Below are 18,692 nucleotides of genomic sequence, written 5' to 3' on the forward strand. Positions count from 1 at the left end.
TTTACTTGTGAATAATACAGAAACAACCCATTCTTCCCTTCTGTTTCCAATCTTTGCGTGAAATCTCGTTAGGTTCCAAACCCAGGAACCTAACAGTGTGCTTGATGAAATAAACCGTGGTATCATTACGTTTCTAGATGAAAAAAAAAATTATAAATGCCTTCATCATAAAAGAGAGTATGCAAGTCCATGAGCAGAAGTAAACTTGAGAAAAGGTTAAAAAATAAACAAAACAAAAGCAGTGGCACTGCAAATTGATGAATGATTATTTAACGTTACTTGCACAAGTACAGAATGGTTATTTTTTAGTAAAATATGACTAAAAACACGAACACTGTCTTCTTGAAGCGTGGCTAAGCACTGTCCCTAAAGATTTATCTGTGATATGCCATGCAACAGAAACCTATCGTGTATACCACACGAGACTACAGAACTAGCAAGAACATTAAAGAAAACCCAAAATAGAAAAAGAAGAACAGTCAAAGGTGTGTTTTGGAGGAGAAGGGACAGTCCTATTTATAGAAGACTCACAATGCCCGCTAACACAAAAAGAGGAGTAACATTATGAAATACGACAAGTTCACAAGGCACGACGGTCATATGTGTGCAAGACAAGGAAAACAAGTATCCCAAAATACGAGGAACCAAGATAATCGGTCGACCTTATGACAAAATTCGGATAAGGAAATATGGGAATAAATGATAATAAGAGAATAAAACTTGGAACTGTTTGAAGAAATATGCAGGAGTTTAAACTGAGTCGTGAATAGAGAGTTCAAAGTCCAAAGGAAGTTCAATCTTATGACCCAAATCCATTGGCAAGCCACTTGTTTTCCACTTTGAAGATATAAGGAATCTGCTGGTTTACTTGTTGTTTTCCACTTTGAAGATATAAGGTAATTGCTGGCTGAGTGAATTAGACAATGTGAGAATTTTGACTTTTGGAATATAGCACAACAAATTACAACATATCTAAGAATAACCTTCTCACCAAACAAATAGGTATTTGAACGCACCGAAAAATCCAATAACGATTCAATTCGAGGAAATATAGCATACATGCTTCTTTATTTCTAACATTAAAATAAAAGGAATTAAGGAGCCGCTAATTCAAATGCAATACAACAGCCAGCACATAGAGATCGCTGAAAAGAAAAAACAAAAAAAGTACGAAGCGAACATTACCAGAATAGGATGACAGAACTTTGACCTGAGAAGCTCCTTGATATCTTCTCTAGCGCTCTTCAACTGATCAGGATCAGACGCGAAGGACTTCGGCGCCGACACCGTTCCGTATCCTCCACTCGAAAAGCGAACCTCCGCTCTCCTCTGAAAAAGCAAACATCGCGTGCGGTTCACGAACAAGCGCTCAAATTCAAGAAACAATCAGAAATGCAGTAATCAGAGATAGAACGAAGCGTAACCTGATTGAGAAACAGGTGCGAAATGCGAGGAGAAGAGCGCAAGCACTGAAGCGAAGAAGAAGAGGATGAGAGGGAGAAAAATGAGCGAGTAGAGGAGGAGAGTGAGACGGAGGGAATGATGCGAGCGGAGGCGGCGCCGCTGAAAAGAGCCATTGCGGTTGAAGTGTGCTGTTGAGATGGTAAAGGCCGTGACGAAGCAGTGAGGAACACACGCTCTGCCATTCAGTTGGGTCGCACTTTAATAAATATTTATATTATAATTTTTTGTTTATTTCGTTGCCTCTCCTCTCGTTTCGGATGATAGATGTGCCAGATGCCACCCCTGTGAGTGAGTTACGATTATACTAAACTTGCTGTGAATTATGTGCTTATCTCAGTCTTATATACAAACAACTCCTAATTCCAACCACTGCCCCCATCTAATCCCCAAGAGCCAAATCCTTTTACGTACCTTCTTTTAGGCTGCTATTTAGCACTGGAAAAGGAGTAATTAGTACTAGATAATCAATTTTATTTTAGTATTCCCTAAAAAATCAATTTCATTACTGAAATATAATTTTCTATTTAAGTAATTTCCAAAATAAAGAAATTATATAAGCAAATTTTTCAAACTTCTTTCTCTATTTTCAATTAGTCTCAAAACATTAATTAAACATGTTAATGCAAAAACCAAATTGATGAATATTCAATATTTTATAAATTTTTTTTTATTCAGGAGGATTATTCAAGAGACATTTATATAAGATTCTACATTGTTAGTTTCCTGAATGATTTGTATAAAGAGTTTTATTATCATATGCACTAAAAAATAACTATGCATGTCTATTCGTATTCTTATACATAATAATAGAGCTATATTTTTGCCAACAAAACATTTATAAGAAGACCATTTCTCGTTTAGTTTTTAAATTTCACTGATTATCAATTAATAAATTACATTAAAATTAGATTGTTAATTTGCAAACACTCACGATTAATCCAGACAAAGCTTTACAAATGATTAGTCTCCAATTAATAAAAAACTTAGTAATACTAGTAGTATTTAATGATTTTTTTTGTCGTATTATTACAATATATAAGTGAATTCAAAAGCTTAAATACAATATAAATAATGGAAATAACTACAAAAGTAAAATATATATACTAGAAACGTATATATTTTTACCTGTATTGATATAGAAATCGAAGTTAAAAAAATGTAAATGAATAAGTAATGCTTTAGTCCAGCTATGCTATAAGATAGAAGTTTGTTATATAATTTAAAAATTTTAAATTAATTTTCTTTCACATTTATAATAACAAGTCTACATTGTTAACAAGTGTAAATTAATTATGTAATCAATTTATATTTATTTAATTTTTTTAATCTTTATATTAAAAGTTTTATTTAAGACCTTACAGACATTTTTTGTATAGCAGCTTTTGTTGTTATTTTGTTTGGTAGTGTGGACAGAAAATATATTAAAAACATATTAATTTATAAAAATATATTAAAAACATATTAATTTATAAATAATATCCCTATATGTTATTGATAGTTGTATGTGAAAAAATTCATTCTCTAACATGCTGAACAAAAATATGACGGGAAGAAATAGAAAAGTAAAAACCCAAAACAATTTCTCATGAGAAATATAAATATAATCGAATAATGTAAAGAGAATTTTTTAAGTTCAACTTTTATTGATGCTTATACCATACTTTTTAAATGAAACGAATCTTTGAATAATAGTAGGATAATAATCATAAAAAGATAATTTTTCTATATTCTTTAAAAAAGGTAGAATGTAATAAAAAATAATATTAAATGAATGTAAAACGTGTATATGAGTCAGTATAATTATTTTAATCTTTAGATTATTTTTTACTAAAAAATAGAAAAAAACTTATCCGTGTGTGAAAGGAAACTTACGAGGAGATCAACGTAGCTGAAAAATAAAATTAAAAAAATTGTTTTAGAGCTTTAAAGAATTTTTTCTTTAACTAAACAATTCTAGTGGGATGTTAGGTGTGTGTAAACATATACTTTCAGTCAAAGATTCCATTTCCTTTTCGTTATCTCCAAGAAATGCCAATGTTTAAAACTGCACATTAAATTAAAGAAATCAAATATTTAACTTGTAAAATAGAACAAAAAAATAGTATCATTTTATTAAAAAGATATAATAAATTAATTACTATTTATTAAATAAAATAGTACATTTATTTTTCCAGAAAAAATATATATGCATTTTTTTTTTCAGAAAAATATGTATTTTTACGGTTCAGTTGACTGCGCATCATTACTTTTAATTGTGGATAATTATATTTATTTATTCATTAAACCTCACTCCTCGTTTTTTATTTGTTGAAAATAAATTGTGTCCAAATGTAACCCATTATATTTAATAATAAATTATTATTTAACGTTTGGTCCAACAGTTGATTGGGTATGATCATTAATTAAAATTTTAAAAGTTATAATAGAAATCAAGATAAAAAAATTTCATCATTTAAACAAAATAATTTTTTTATCATAGAATTATTTTGATTAAGATATGAATAATCCATACATAGATAATTAAACTTGTGATGATATTTATTGAATACATATTAATATGTTTTATTTATTATTATTATTATATATGTGTGTGTGATGGTGGGAATTAAATTGTCTTGGAAAAAATTAATAATTAAAATTATAAGAAATTGCTAATAAAAAGAATCTTATTAGAGGAATATTATAGTATTTTTTAACTTGAAATTATTGTAAGAAATATATTTAAATATGATCACAAATGTTACTAGTTAATTAAAGTATTATATATACTTATATATACTTTGAGATAGTTGTTAATTAAGAATATACATTACAAGAAATTAATAAACAAACTCTTAATAAACTTAAAGTGGATAATTAAAATTTGTACAAAGGATAAAAATTTATATAAAAATGTATAAAATTAATTCTCTAACATTATTTATATTAATTGAATTTTCAAATTATTTATGTTCATTGTTTCACTTTATTTTCTATTACTAATTAGGTGAATTAGTAATTTAGTACTCAATTTATTCAATTGCATAGAACTTTATTTTGTTATTATAATAACAATTGATTTGTCAAACAGCCATCAACCACCAACCAAGTGGCTTGAAATATAAATTATTTGAATGAGAAAACGAGAATTTATTGCAAACGTTTGATTTCCTCTGTTTTAAAGAGAAAATTATGTTTCTTTGGCAATAAGAATGGAAACTTTATTTACTTCTTTAAATGTCTCAAATTTTATAGAAACAGAATATGATGATCAAACTACCACAGTTGCGCAACAACACAACAAACAATGAAAAGAAAGAAAATCATAGATGTTTCTTGGGATGATTCTAAAAAGATTCTCTCTAGCCATATTTCCAAAGTTCTTCAAAAATCAAGTTCATCATCATCTTCAAACTCAACTCCTAAAAATTGAAGTACTTGAAAGGACCGACACATTAAGGAGTAAAATGTTGAAAAATGAGTTGTGAAGTGTTTTCTGAAGATTGAATGTGTATTGAAAGACGAATGAAGAGTATGTAGTGATATTCATATAACTCTATAGATTTCTTTAACACCATGTTACATGACAGATAAGTATTGGATTTTCAATCCTAAGTTCTGCCTTCGGGACTTATAATAGTGCCGTAAAAGGCTTACAAACTTAACCCACTCGTTAAATGAGATAAAAAGGACTGAAAAATGAAAGAAAAAAAAAGGTGATCGCAATTACTCTCGAGCATCTAAAACTAAAAATGCTACGACAATCAAGAATCCTGTAAAATACGAACAACCTCTGATCTTTGATTACTTGTGAGATGTGTCGGAAACACAACTCGAAACGTAACATTCAAGTTTCCTCTGTTTCCTGGTTCTTTGGAGATAGGCATGCCTTGTTCGGGGACGATCTTCTGATAGCCAGGGTGTACGATGTCGTCAAGTTTAAGATTCATGTGGTCTCCACCCAACAGTGGAATCAATATCGTACACCCAGAAAGTGCCTTTGCTAAGGGAATCTCAACTCTCAATACCAAATCATCACCGTCTCTTCTAAATAACTCGTGTCTTTTCTCGGAGATAATAAATACTATATCTTCTCTGTATGCTCCTGGTCTCTCATTCCCTTTTCCTTCAAATTTAATCTCTGTTCCTTTCCTCCATCCAGGTTGCACATTTATCGTTAGCAATTCTTCCTCTCGAACTATTTCCCTGTATATACAGTCCATCAAATCCTCAACTTGCAAACTTAATTATTACCATACATATATAAACAGGTAATTAAATTTCGTGCTTTAGGCCTTAATTAAATAAAATTATGATAAAAATGACTTATCAAATCCCTGGTATTCAAGTGTGAAAATTAAAAAGAAGAAAGAACGTTGGCATGGTGGATACACGAACCCTGTATCTGTGAGGACATCCCTTGTGATCATCATCTTTTTCTTGCATCCGTAGCACAACTCTTCCAGAGTGCATTCTAGTTTTTTCTCGATAGGTGGGGGTTTAAGCATCCCAGATGAATTGGAATACATGATTGGGTTGTTGAACCTGGCGCTGCTGGCATTCGTTGAGTTCAGATGAGGAGGCATTGATCTTAAATTCCCGCTTCTGTTCAATGAAGAAGCTGCAGACATAAAATCATAGTTCTTGCTCGATGTCTGGTCGGGTTTTCTGCTTGCATTTCGAGACGAAGAATATATACAAGGAAAGCACGAACTATCTGAACTTCTATGCCTATATAAACAACACCCTCTTGGACTACTCATTGGATGATCACCGACGTTCCTCCTCAAATTGAACACGAAGCAGCCAATTCTATTCGTGACTTTGCCATCTTCAACAGGTTTCTGGTGAAAAAAATAGGCGAAAACTTTATTAATTATTAGATTCTCTTTACGTGCATGTGTTCATGCATGCATGCAAGCATATGCATTCAAAGAATTCCTATATATGGAAAAGCCATGCATTAAAAAATTATTGTAACCACGTTTTTGTTAACCGATTAACCGTGATTTTCTGTACTAGATTTTAAGATTTTGATAAACAGTTAGATAGTTTTGCATGAAGAAAAGGAGAGGATTTGTATGTATAATACCTGTTTAATTCGGTTGTGGCCTCGTGGTTTCTTCTTATAATGAAACCATGTTTTGATGATTGATCTGTATGATTTGCAAAGGTCACGAATAGAGTTTGTGCCAAACACCCAGGTACCCACCATTAGAGAAAAAACTGAGAGCCTAAGATGGGATGCAACAAACAGTCACAATCTCAACAGGACGAAACTTTGTCTTTCAACTTACGCTTTTATTAGCACCATCTCCTCAAAGGAAACCCACTCATTTGTAAAAATAATATGTATATTTTAATTACATTTTCTTTTTATTTTGACGTAAAATACAAATAATTTTCTTTAAAATAAATTATAAAATGATTTTTTTTAGAGTTTCAAAATTTTATTTCTCTTTTTATATAGCTATTTTGAACTTCATTATTTAGTTGCACTTCAACTTGGATTTCCAGAATCATTGAATCTTAAGATCTACCTAAACTTGTTAAGCAAAATTAAAACATTACCCTTTATTTATTTAATTAGCCTAAACTGAACTTATATACAACTTTTCAGAACCCTAGACACTTAAAAAATATCCTAAAGGTGAACCTAAAAATCACAAACAGAAACAAAAATATTAGGTATTAAATCACAAAATTTATTTTAATTTTCCACATAAGTAAGTCTAATTAAATATTAAGAGAAACAAATAATCATTATTTACCAACACAATGGAACACACCAAATACTCGAGGAGAATCAATATCACTAGGTTCATGTATTTGATGGGTCAAGACACGGTGGTAACAAAGGAATTCAGTTATTATATTTGTTGAAAAAGTTTGAAAACATTTTCAGTTACTGTCACCGTAGATGAACGTTTGTTATATTATGTAGGGATTTAATTTTTAAATGAAGTGTAATTCTTTTATTTATTTATTTTGCATTAGGACAACTCAATTACCTCCATTGAATATATTTATTTTTGTTGATAAAAAAAGTCTAATTAAATATTACTATTAAGAAAATTAGGATCAATTTAATTAAATACATATTTTTATCTTGAAAGAAAATAAAGAAATATTTTTAAATGAATTCATCCCAAGCATTTATGCTTTGTTCCTTTGTAGGGATTTGAGGGAGATGATTTGGGGGAGATGATTTGAATGGATTTGAGTGGATTTAAGGGTAATTTTTTTGTTATTTTTTTGAGTGGATCTGTGGGTAATTGAGAGTGGATTTGGGAGTAAAATTTGTGAAAATTAGTGTAGGATTTGATTGATGTGATAGATTTAAAAAATTTGTTTAATTGATAGAAATTGAAGATTACCACAATACCCCTAATTATTAAAGTAATATGAAATGATAATTTTTAATGTTATATTTAAATGTAAAAATGTTTATAAAGAGAAAAAAATAAAAATTAACTTTTAAAATTTAAAAAATTGTAATTTAATAAATTGAAATAATTTTTTTAATAAGTTTTAGCTATTTAGTAAATTGAAACAATTTTTTTATAAGAGAGAAAATAAATAAAAATAAATTTTGAAAATAAAATAAAATTGTATTTAAGTAAAATAAATAATTATGTATATTTAATTATTGCTATTAATAGTATATTTAATTAAGTAAAAATAAAATCATGTAATTAATTATTATATATTTTATTTCTTTAATTAATTATTCATTTAATCCTAATAAATAAAATATAATTAATAATAACATTTTGAAGGTATTTAAAACAAAATAAAACTTATTATTTTTTCAATGTTGGTAAAAAGGATTGGCAATTTTTCTCCCCCTGGTCATTTTGTTTTAACTGCTTCCAATTCAGAAACCTAATAAATATACACCTGGTGTCCTTCCTCATTCTTCCTATGCATTCTCTGTAATGGTGGAGATGGCATGAAAGTTTCCAAACCAGTCTTGGGGTCTGCGTTCTGGTTTTGTAACGGTGGCACTGCGGCGGAGTTCGTCTAGCTGGCGACAGCTTTGGGGTGAGTGGCGGCACAGCAGCAGCGATCGTTCGGTGTGACGCAGCGGCAGAGGTGCGACCCATGGGGTTTCGTGTTCGTGCAACGGTGGCGACGGTGACGGCGAGATCCTTCAGACCTTGGGACAGTGGATCTCGTCTTCAATGCTTCCAACCTGTCCACCTCCGTCTCTGTCTGCAACGACTGTTACCTGTAACAACACATCATCCATCATCTGTGCCGTTCTCGTCAACACCAAAGGCAGCATGGCTTCCATGGACGAAGGTTCACATGGTCGACCTAAGCATGGACGGACGAAGGAACGCAGCAACGCAAGTACAAACCACTCACACAGCACAGCCAACCGGAAACGACGCCGGCAGAACCTCAAAAAGTCGCGCACAACATGCCTCGATCCGGATACGACAACTCGCTGCAGAAGGCCGATCCGGATACGTCTGCCATGGAAAATGTTGAAGAAGGTGGATCCGGATACGACAACCTTGTATTCGGATACGCCTAGTTTGGAACTCCTTCACCATGAACCGGATAACCTCTTATTGGAACCAGATACACACACAGCTTCTTCACCTCTTCAATCTCTCCTTCCACGATCTGCATCGTCTCTGTCATCATCATCAACACCGTTCTTCATCATCAACATCGTTCTTCGTCCTCCCATGCATGCGACTGCTCTTCCTTTAAATCACACTCTTGTACCTGCAACAACACATCAAAAATGGAGAGAAACAATACCTCTGGTCCACACGTCGCACAGTATGTTTATTAATTTTTATGTTTTATTTATTTCTGTTGGAATTGAATTGTTCGTACAGGGGCATAAGCGTCTTTGTTGTAGAAAACAGTACCATCCCGCAAATCAGCTGATTGTTATCTTCGCAAATCAGCGCAAATCGTCTAAAGAAAACACCTCTAATTTCACAATTCCATCGTCTCAAATCGCTGTAAATAGTGTATTCCATTCAAAGGAACACACGCTTTTAATCCTACTTGACAATAGTTAAAAGAATCTTTTTACTATAACTTTCGAACTCTTATTGAAATTATCTTGTTAAGTTGTCGTTAAACTTCAAACTACGAACACTTATCCCCACCATCATTAAAAAAATGAATTAAGTAAAAAAAAAAAAGTAAAAATTTAGATAAGAATTATAATGATGGTTGCTCTAAAACAATCGTCGTTTTAAGTTCATCTAAATTTAAAAACTAAAAAAAACAGTAAAATGAAATATGACGACGGTTTGAATAATGTTACAAAGTGACAAACGACACTTTTGGTAACAACCTTTGTTATAAATGTTTTCTTATATATATTATTTATAATTTTGTTTTACCCCTGTTAGAAATTTTCACACAAATAGTTATTTCAAACACTTCAAATGGTATAACAGTTTAAAGGCTTTTATGTAATCTTCGAAACAATGTTCATAAAATATATATATATGGAAAAGTACTAAAAACTAATTCTAATTTTCAACTATTATAAAGTACATGTTTTCTAATCGTAGACTAATACTTTTGAATATAATAGTTGTTCGTTATTAAAATTCTAAACAAAAACTTAAAATTATTACATATAAAATAAATTATTTAATATGTACTGATATTGGAACATATCATATACCTCATTTAATCATATTTTTTTTAAAAAAAAATTGTCATTGTTTTAATTTGTTGTTTAATTTCTTCTTTAACTTGAGTGATAATTGTTACCTTATCTCGTTATCTTATTTTAAGAAAAAATAAATTTTGTAGTCAATGTAGAAATAACATTATATAGTTAATCTAAAATTTAAAATGATAAATATTTTTTTTTATTATTTTCTTATAAATGTATGAGATAAAAAGACTTTTAATAATTTTTATATCATTAACCACCGCGACCAAGGAAACATTCTCATACAATCATTAGGAACCTTCTTATATTCCAACACGATTTTAATAAAAATAATAAAAGCCATTGTTATTTTTCATTAACAGAATATCCTTTTTATTTTATATTAACTCTTTACTTCTCTTTAACAAGTTGATACAAACATGTAAAACAACATGATAAAATAATAGTTATCACCTAGTTAAGAAAAGAATTAAACTTTACTAGTTCAATTAAAAAATATAACAATTTTAAACATTTAAATACCAAATAAAATTTAACAAAAACTCGATTAAAAGTATACACATTTATAAGAAAAAAAAACTTAAAATTTCATATTTAATAATTGATAATAAAAGTCGTACTTTTCTCAATTTTTTTCTAGATGCTCAAAATTATAGCTGTCAATTGACCCGACTCAGTCCGGCCCACCATGGATTGGTCACTTTGTAAGTCAATCCAATGCGGTTCATTTATCAGCAAACAAGAAAAATTCGAACTTGGTCCGACGTGGGTAAACGGGTTGGCTCACCAGCTCACTTAATTACAATTTTTTTAAATTATAAACTTTCTATAATTTAAATCTAAACAAATTTCACTTCAAATTTTCACTCTCAACATGAGTGTTTAATTAATTTTGAAAATAGAGAACTTAAATAATTTTTTTAAGCAAAAAAATAATAATAAATAATTTTTTTATAAAATTAAAATTAAATTTTAATAAAATAAAGTTATAAACCAGTCGAATTTAAATGAACAGAATTAATATCTAACTTGCATAAAAAATATAATTTTTTTAAATCTAATCCGATCCAAGCCTATAATGAATCAAATTGACATACAAGTTGTGATCATTTTGACAACTCTGTTCAAAATATACTCAAAATGCTTGAAGGGAGGGAGAGGATGTTCCTGGTCGTTAAAATTACGTTCCTTTTATCTGTATTTCTATTTTTCAGTTGGAACACCAATGGCATAGCACAGTGATTCGTGAACAAAAATATAATTTGTGTAATAACTTGTGGTTTTATTAAAAATACAGTATAAAACATAGGAACATTTAATTTGCATCTTTTGTCTCGTTATTTAATTAATACATTTCAGATATTTATCCAAAAAATTAATGACCAAAAAAAAGATAGAGTTGTTCTTACAAAAATGTGATCTTTTTTTCTTGAAATTTATGTTAGGCAACAATCCTCGAATCTACTTGGTGACTATTTTTAATATTGACCACACTACCCAGTGAAAATTCATTTACAAATTAAAACATATTTAGTTGACTTTTAAATTTTCATTAAATATAATAATTTTCAATTGAATTTTTATTAATTTTTCCATTAAATATTTTAAAATTTTATAATTTTCAAATAAAGTTTTATTTTTTTTTCATCAAAGATTTAAATTTTTTTATACTTTTTAATTGATTTTTTTTTTATATATTAATCGATTGACATTTATATATCATTTACTTGTTTTTTTTGTTAATGTTAATATAAAGCAATAATTTAATGTAAAATAACAAATTATTTTTCATCTTTTGAAAAAATGTTAAATAAAATTTTCTCATTATTTTGAAATCACGACTTACTATTAAAATATTATCTTTGTCACACCCCATTTAAATACCCTCCTTAGTGGGGTACATGTGTCGCCGTCCGGTTCTCCCNTGGTGAGTGGGAGACAAACTCTGCCAACCTTTTAATTCCCTTCCCTCGTGATCCGTGCAGCAGCAGCAGAGCAGTGAACCCCAGCAAGTGGAAGTCAGGTGTCACGCTGGGAGTTGGCCAACCGTTCGGATTGGAGGCAGTATTTAAGGTAAGAATGAAGACCTGACGCCACTTTTGCATGCAATCTTCTTCTTCTTCCTCAAACTCAACCTTCTGAAAATCTCAGATTCTCCTCCTTCTCTCTAAACCTCCCTACCCTCTCTCTCTAAAATTCTAACCCATTTACTGTTCCGATCACCCTTCAGATCACACCTGAAGACTCCTGGTGGTCTCCTCTCTCTCTTGAACCGTCCGGTTTTGAGTTTTGCACCTGACCTTGGGAAATTTAGAAGGAATAGTTCATATCAACCTACTTTCAAGTCTTAGCTGGAATTAGAGGTAAGGGAAGCTTATAAAGTTTAATTTTGATTTTCTGTATGATTTGAATATGAGCCTGATTTAATGCATGTTTGATATCTAATGTATGTTGCTTGATTTCTTATGATTGGAATATGGTATGTTGTTGTATGAGTTGTATGATGAGTATGAAACTTAGAGAAAAATATGAATCTGAGATCAAAGGTCATTAGGACCGTTCGGTCCTCCCTTTTCCGTTCGGTCTGTTCGGACTAATCGGCCTAGTGTGTTTACTAGACTTAGTTGATTTCCTTCAATTATTTCATCGACATATACTTAAGAACGTTGGTCGTAAACCAAACGTTCGGCCTTACAAGTGTTCGGCCTTAGGCTGGCACTTAACATATGAAACTTACAAATATGATATTCTTCCTTTGACACCGTCCGGTCACTTAATGGCTGAATGGTCTAGTGAACCTTAAATTATTGAGGCGTCCAGTTTACTTGACTAAAGCCCTTTTCTTCTTTAAAGAGTTCCTTCTTTCTCAATTCATCCGGTTTAATAAGTGTTTGGTCATAAACCAACCTTTGACCATTTTAATGCCTATTTTATGATGTTTTTGCCAAACCGTTCGGATGAATATCATTTATAGTAAATCCTTAAGTTATGGTCTCATCCTTTGTCAAACCATCTTAGCAACCAATTGACATTCTTCTGTTATTCAGTCTTACCTTTGATATGACCGTTCGGACACCTACTTGAATTCTTGGTACTCAGCTTCCCCTTTCGGTTAAACCGTTCGGTCACTATTGGTTATGATTCGGTATTAGGTATTTGGTACTCCTCTCAACACCCTAACAGTTTGGAAGTAATAATGAACATTTGGTTGAATTTGACTAAGTAAGAGAATTCCACTAGCGGACTAACTCATGAATTTGGTAATGATTGGTAAAGTATGAATGTGAGAATGACTCAGGTGTCGTCCTTGATCCTGATATTCCGTGAGGGTGTTTCCTCAGGTAGAGGAAGGCCACTCATGTGTGGGAATGGCAGGAGGTCCGCGGTTATATGAATAGATAACCGTTTGAGGGCTAACCTCGGGTGGCAGCTGATCAGAGAGACAGTTACTACACCACACCGGGTGCTAGGGACGACCGAGCTACATGTTCATACCGTCCGGACAGTATCTTAGCGGTCGGTCATGATTAATGAATATAGTATACATGGATTGAAATTGTATGTTTGCATGATTGACTGGTTTGAGTTTGTATGTTTACTTGTATGACGAAATGATAAATTAAATTTACGTAAGCTTACCCTTATCTGTTTTGTATTTGTATATGTTACCGTTTCGGTATCCGACCGTTCGGTTATTCTCGTCATTGCAATGACCATCATTTTGGGTGTGAGCAGAGGATACTTTAGAAGCTTCGTTGGAAGACACTCTGGAAGAAGTAGTAGAAGCCGTGCCCGAGAGTTATGCAGGACCGTCCGGTTCTTAGTGTAGTTGTTTCTTGATCTTATATTTTGTAGATGTTCTGTATAGAAACCTTTTATGTTGGCCGTTAGGTTAAGGAATTGTAATCTAGACCGTTCGGTCCATTTTGTAAAACATTGTAAATTATATTACCGATTGTACAGTTTTAAACTTCAAGTATATTTTATATACTCTAAGCCTATTCTTCACTGTTCTCACTTATTATTCATGTTAACTTCGAGCAATGAAGTGTAACTCATGTTATATATTTATTGGGATGTTACAATCTTCATTACCGTCATTAATTTAGGTTATGATAATAGTCATTTGCTTTTTAACAATAGTCTTTTATATTATTTACAAAATTTCACATTTTACAAGAAGCACGTCACTCACTTAGTAAAAAAACTACATGATAATAATTTATAAAAACTTTAAATACTCACTAAAAATATATAAACTCAATTTAATGAAATTTTAACTTATGAAAAACTTAAAACTAAATTAAACTTTAATCTTTTATAAAATCAAACAATCGATCATTATTTTTTAAACAACTTTTAAGATGATTTTACAAAAATAATAAAATTATTATGTATATAATTATTTGTAATCAGATAATCATGAACATGTATAAAATGGGTTTTATAAAATTACTCCATGATTTATTCTATATCCATGTATAACAAAGTATTATTTGATTATAATTTATCCTTTAAAATACATTATTCTTTTAAAATTAAAAAAAAAAGAAATAAAACGCAAACATGTAATGCTAAAAGTGATGAAAATTGCTAGGTATTTTTACGGAAGGACACAAGTAATTTTATATAATACTGTTATTTAAATTAGATATGCAGTAAAAATTTCATTTTAAATATTTAACGTATCTATATATTTATGATTTACACTTTTGATCAGTTATATATTTATGATTTATCTAACTTTATGTCAGTTTATTTACTTGTTAATTAAATGATGAAAATGGTTAAATTTTCTTATAATAATATTAATACTATTTTTTAAAATATTTTCTATTATTGAGTATGCCAACTTTTCTTTTATTTAATATACTTTTCATAACCTTTACCTAATCACAAAAATTTTAAACAATATTTAAGGAAATATGTTGATAACCAGAAGTTGGTTTTTATTTTGGATAATATATCTGGGTGACTGCTAACAAGAATCTAGAATCAAAACAAACAATCAACTTGCAGTCAAGCAAACACTAATAGTTAATTAATATGTTTAATGGCTATATTAGATGCGAATATATGCTATTATGAGTGATTGACATGTCATATTGTACGAGAATATAACATTAATGACTAATTAATATGTTTAATGGCTATATTAAATGCGAATATACGCTATTTATGAATTATTGACAGGTCAGTACGAGAATATGATATTAATGGACAATTAGCAGGTATTATTGAGTTTGATTGTCTGGTTTAATGATTAATCAATACAGTTGGCTAACACAAGCCCAATAAATATATTATTAATGTTCAGGTAAAAATAACTTTGATACATCCTAAATAAAATAACATATAGACCTCTCTATATAACATATTTGACTTAAGCGTCGGAGTTTCTTTTGCAGGTCAACCATCCATCGGAGGATTGTGTTTTCAAAAAGGATCAAAACGACCCAGAGAAAGCATAGAAGTAAGGTCAACTGACCCTCGAACCAATTCCACTGAAACACTTAAACAACATTTTTTTTGACAAATTATTCCACAATCAATAATAATAATTATAAACACCATCATGGATCAATCAATAGAATGACACATAAGATGTTCAAAATATTGTAAAAAGAATATTGTCTTAATATCATTATCCTTTTATTTTTTTTATATAATTACTCGAAATTTTTATAAGGCTCAAAAGTTTAATAGTTATTTTATTTCAAACATAGACAAAATACTTTGAAACAACTTAAAAGTCATAGTAATGACGTAAACTAGAGATTCCGTTGTGCGTGTTTTCTCTCCTTAGTCTCTCTCTGCACATGAGCCCGCACACGCGGTTTAGTACTAACATTAGAGGAGAGTTATTTCTCTCTCTCTCTCTGCTTCAATTTCATCTTCATCTTCTCATCAAATTCTCAATTCTGATTTCGAGTTTTCAGTCCTTTGAACATGGCTGTGAAAAGCAGGGGAATTTTACTCTTTTTGCTCCTTTCTTCCATTTTCTCAACCTCCTTCTCAGACACCGATCAGATTCTCAACTCCAAGAAGCCAACACCCTCAACTTCTGTTCATTCCCTTGCTTCCTCTTTCGCTTTTCAGATTAAAGGAAATGTTTATCCAATTGGGTATGTTCTGTTATCTTACTCTATAGTAATTACATTTTGCATCCTCTGACTTGTTCAACAAACTTCTTCTAAAAGTCATATACCAACTCTCATTATTTCTTATTCTCCAATATTTTCAAGGTTTTCTTTTCTGGGTTTGGATTTTTTTGGATAGTTTTCAACTTGTAGTTGTTTCGTCGCTTTTTCTCATGTACACTAATTCTTAACCTTTATTATATCTTTGAATGCTCCGCCCAACCAATTGACTCTGACTAATTCTTGTAATTTCTTAGGAAGTTTCAGAACCATCTGTGTTTATATCTAATGAATCCGATTTTCATCGAGTGATCCTACACAGAGGAGTAGTTTGACAGACCCCTTTGTGTAATTTTTTTCTTCTGATAATTGTTTTTAGCAATGGCAAAAAGTAAAGACAAGATGATTCTTGGTTTTGTAAGAGTGAATGAATGAATTCTTTGTATGCAGGTATTACACGGTGAACCTTGCCATTGGCAATCCCCCTAAGCTTTATGATCTTGACATTGACACAGGAAGTGATCTCACTTGGCTTCAGTGTGATGCACCATGTAGAGGGTGCACTATAGTAAGTTTCACTTGAGTTGAGAACGTTCTCAAGTACTTTTATACTAATTACTAACCAGACATATTGCAATGAAGGATGATATTCATTTCCTTAATTGCTGATTTTTCAGCCTAAGAACCGACTTTACAAACCTCGCGGCAACGTTGTGAAATGTGTGGATCCCTTGTGTACTGGAGTCCAGTCAGCACCTCCCTGTGCTGTAGCAAATGAGCAATGTGACTATGAGGTTGATTATGCAGACCATGGGTCATCTCTGGGTGTGTTAGTCCGAGATTATATTCCAGTTAAATTTACAAATGGATCTTTAGCACGCCCTATTCTGGGCTTCGGGTGAGTCTTTTCTTTCAATCAATTTCGCAGTTTCTGGCTAACTAATTTGAAATTGTTCATTCATAACGCTGAGATATTTGTAAGCCTTGAGAATTGTTTTATTCAATAGGTGTGGATATGATCAAACGCATCCTGGTCAAAATCCCCCACCTACCACAGCAGGTGTTCTTGGCCTTGGAAATGGCAAAACAAGCATTGTATCCCAGCTTCATTCTCTTGGCCTAATTCGTAATGTTATAGGCCACTGCTTAAGTGGAAGAGGAGGAGGATTTTTATTCTTTGGAGATCAATTCATTCCCCAATCTGGAGTTGTTTGGACACCCATATTGCAAAGTTCTTCAGTGTAAGTGTTAAACTACATTTATCTGTTTTCTTGTGAGATCCTACTAGTCATGAGAACTTACACACAGTCTTTTTGTTTCAGACAACACTATAAAACAGGTCCGGCAGACCTGCTTTTCGATGGAAAACCTACTTCTGTTAAAGGTCTAGAACTTATCTTCGATAGTGGGAGCTCCTACACATACTTCAATTCCAGAGCTCATAAAGCTCTTGTTGATCTGGTGAGATATGGCCCCAAAAGAGCCTTATTGTATTGCCCTGCTTATCAGCTAAATTAATAGTCATCACCTGCTATTCAATTAGTAATCCTTAATCTGTGATTCAGATAACTAATGATATAAAGGGGAAGCCGTTGATTAGAGCAACTGCTGATTCATCTCTCCCAATTTGTTGGAAGGGTCCAAAGGCCTTCAAATCTTTACATGATGTCACTGGAAATTTTAAGCCACTGGTACTCAGCTTCACAAAATCAAAGAATTCGCTGCTGCAAGTACCACCAGAAGCTTATCTAATTGTCACCGTGAGCACCTTTTAAGACTATCATGACTTACATTTCTCTTTCTCCTAAATGAAAGCAACAAAAGAAATCATGAGTCTAACATGCTACTCTTTTCTAGAAACATGGCAATGTCTGCTTGGGGATTCTAGACGGCACTGAAATAGGACTGGGAAATATCAACATAATTGGAGGTTTGCTTATGAAATACCATAAAAATATGAAGTATAAGAAAAATCTTATTTTTCTTTCTCTTTTTAGATTGATTGTAATACCTTTTCTCTTGCTCTTAACAGATATATTTTTACAAGATAAGATTGTGATTTATGATAACGAGAAACGGCAGATTGGATGGGCCTCTGCCAAGTGCGGTGGACCTTCCAAGTCATGAATCAGTCTCTTGTGATTTTTTCTTTAGCTGAGACTGTCAACAGGACTTTCTCATTACGAAATATTAGCAAACAGGTGCACTGCAACTTATGATGTAATAGATTGTTAATGAATTGTAAAGCAAGGAATGTTAGAATGCAAAATGGTTGGGATAGCATATACAATCCCATACATATGGCACAACATAATCTATAAATATTTTCATTTTTAACATGTTACTATAATTTTTCTTGTCCAAACTAGAATTCTGTTTGCTATAAGATACAATATGCATTTACAAAATGTATGCATCCAAAAGTATGTATAAGAAATACAGTGGTCGAA

The 18,692-nt window shown here is 31.3% G+C and overlaps 3 protein-coding genes across 4 annotated transcripts in view; 1 reads left to right on the plus strand and 2 right to left on the minus strand.

Annotated features, from left to right (window-relative positions):
• Positions 1-1,757, minus strand: part of LOC106762832 (L-ascorbate peroxidase S, chloroplastic/mitochondrial) — a 9,401-nt gene extending 7,644 nt beyond the window's left edge. Inside the window, exons 1-2 of one of the 2 annotated variants that reach the window (XM_014646914.1) lie at positions 1,425-1,757; positions 1,186-1,329 (exon numbers count right to left, since the gene is read on the minus strand). In XM_014646914.1, coding sequence (XP_014502400.1) covers positions 1,186-1,329; positions 1,425-1,646 — 366 coding nt within the window. In that variant the 5' untranslated portion in view covers positions 1,647-1,757. The remainder of the gene's footprint in view (positions 1-1,185; positions 1,330-1,424) is intronic. The other variant, XM_014646915.2, reaches the window with a different exon arrangement.
• Positions 1,758-5,207: 3,450 nt separating this feature from the next.
• Positions 5,208-8,740, minus strand: LOC106760346 (dnaJ homolog subfamily B member 13-like). Its single transcript, XM_014643783.1, has 3 exons — positions 8,603-8,740; positions 5,842-6,287; positions 5,208-5,649 (listed from the first exon to the last, which is right to left on the minus strand). The coding sequence occupies exons 1-3, from the start codon at positions 8,738-8,740 to the stop codon at positions 5,208-5,210; spliced, it is 1,026 nt and encodes a 341-aa protein (XP_014499269.1).
• Positions 8,741-15,895: 7,155 nt separating this feature from the next.
• LOC106761287 (aspartic proteinase Asp1) lies at positions 15,896-18,586 on the plus strand. Its single transcript, XM_014644823.2, has 8 exons — positions 15,896-16,227; positions 16,693-16,810; positions 16,920-17,140; positions 17,250-17,483; positions 17,565-17,703; positions 17,808-18,002; positions 18,100-18,172; positions 18,275-18,586. Exons 1-8 carry the CDS (start codon positions 16,052-16,054, stop codon positions 18,367-18,369), a joined length of 1,251 nt encoding a protein of 416 aa, XP_014500309.1. The 5' UTR covers positions 15,896-16,051; the 3' UTR covers positions 18,370-18,586.
• The last annotated feature ends 106 nt before the right edge of the window (positions 18,587-18,692 follow it).

This window comes from Vigna radiata, chromosome 5, assembly GCF_000741045.1.
Source record: "Vigna radiata var. radiata cultivar VC1973A chromosome 5, Vradiata_ver6, whole genome shotgun sequence".
Lineage (NCBI taxonomy): Eukaryota > Viridiplantae > Streptophyta > Magnoliopsida > Fabales > Fabaceae > Vigna > Vigna radiata.

Bases quoted from the DNA above. Each gene is read 5' to 3' on its own strand.
- LOC106760346 (XM_014643783.1), bottom strand. From the start codon at position 8,740: ATGGAAGCCATGCTGCCTTTGGTGTTGACGAGAACGGCACAGATGATG. The intron at 6,288-8,602 runs GTCTGAAGGATC...TTTTTTCACCAG, and splicing joins ACGAGATCCACTGTCCCAAG to AAACCTGTTGAAGATGGCAA. The intron at 5,650-5,841 runs GTTCGTGTATCC...CTGTATATACAG, and splicing joins GATGTCCTCACAGATACAGG to GGAAATAGTTCGAGAGGAAG.
- LOC106761287 (XM_014644823.2), top strand. From the start codon at position 16,052: ATGGCTGTGAAAAGCAGGGGAATTTTACTCTTTTTGCTCCTTTCTTCC. The intron at 17,141-17,249 runs GTGAGTCTTTTC...TTTATTCAATAG, and splicing joins CGCCCTATTCTGGGCTTCGG to GTGTGGATATGATCAAACGC. The intron at 18,003-18,099 runs GTGAGCACCTTT...ACTCTTTTCTAG, and splicing joins AAGCTTATCTAATTGTCACC to AAACATGGCAATGTCTGCTT.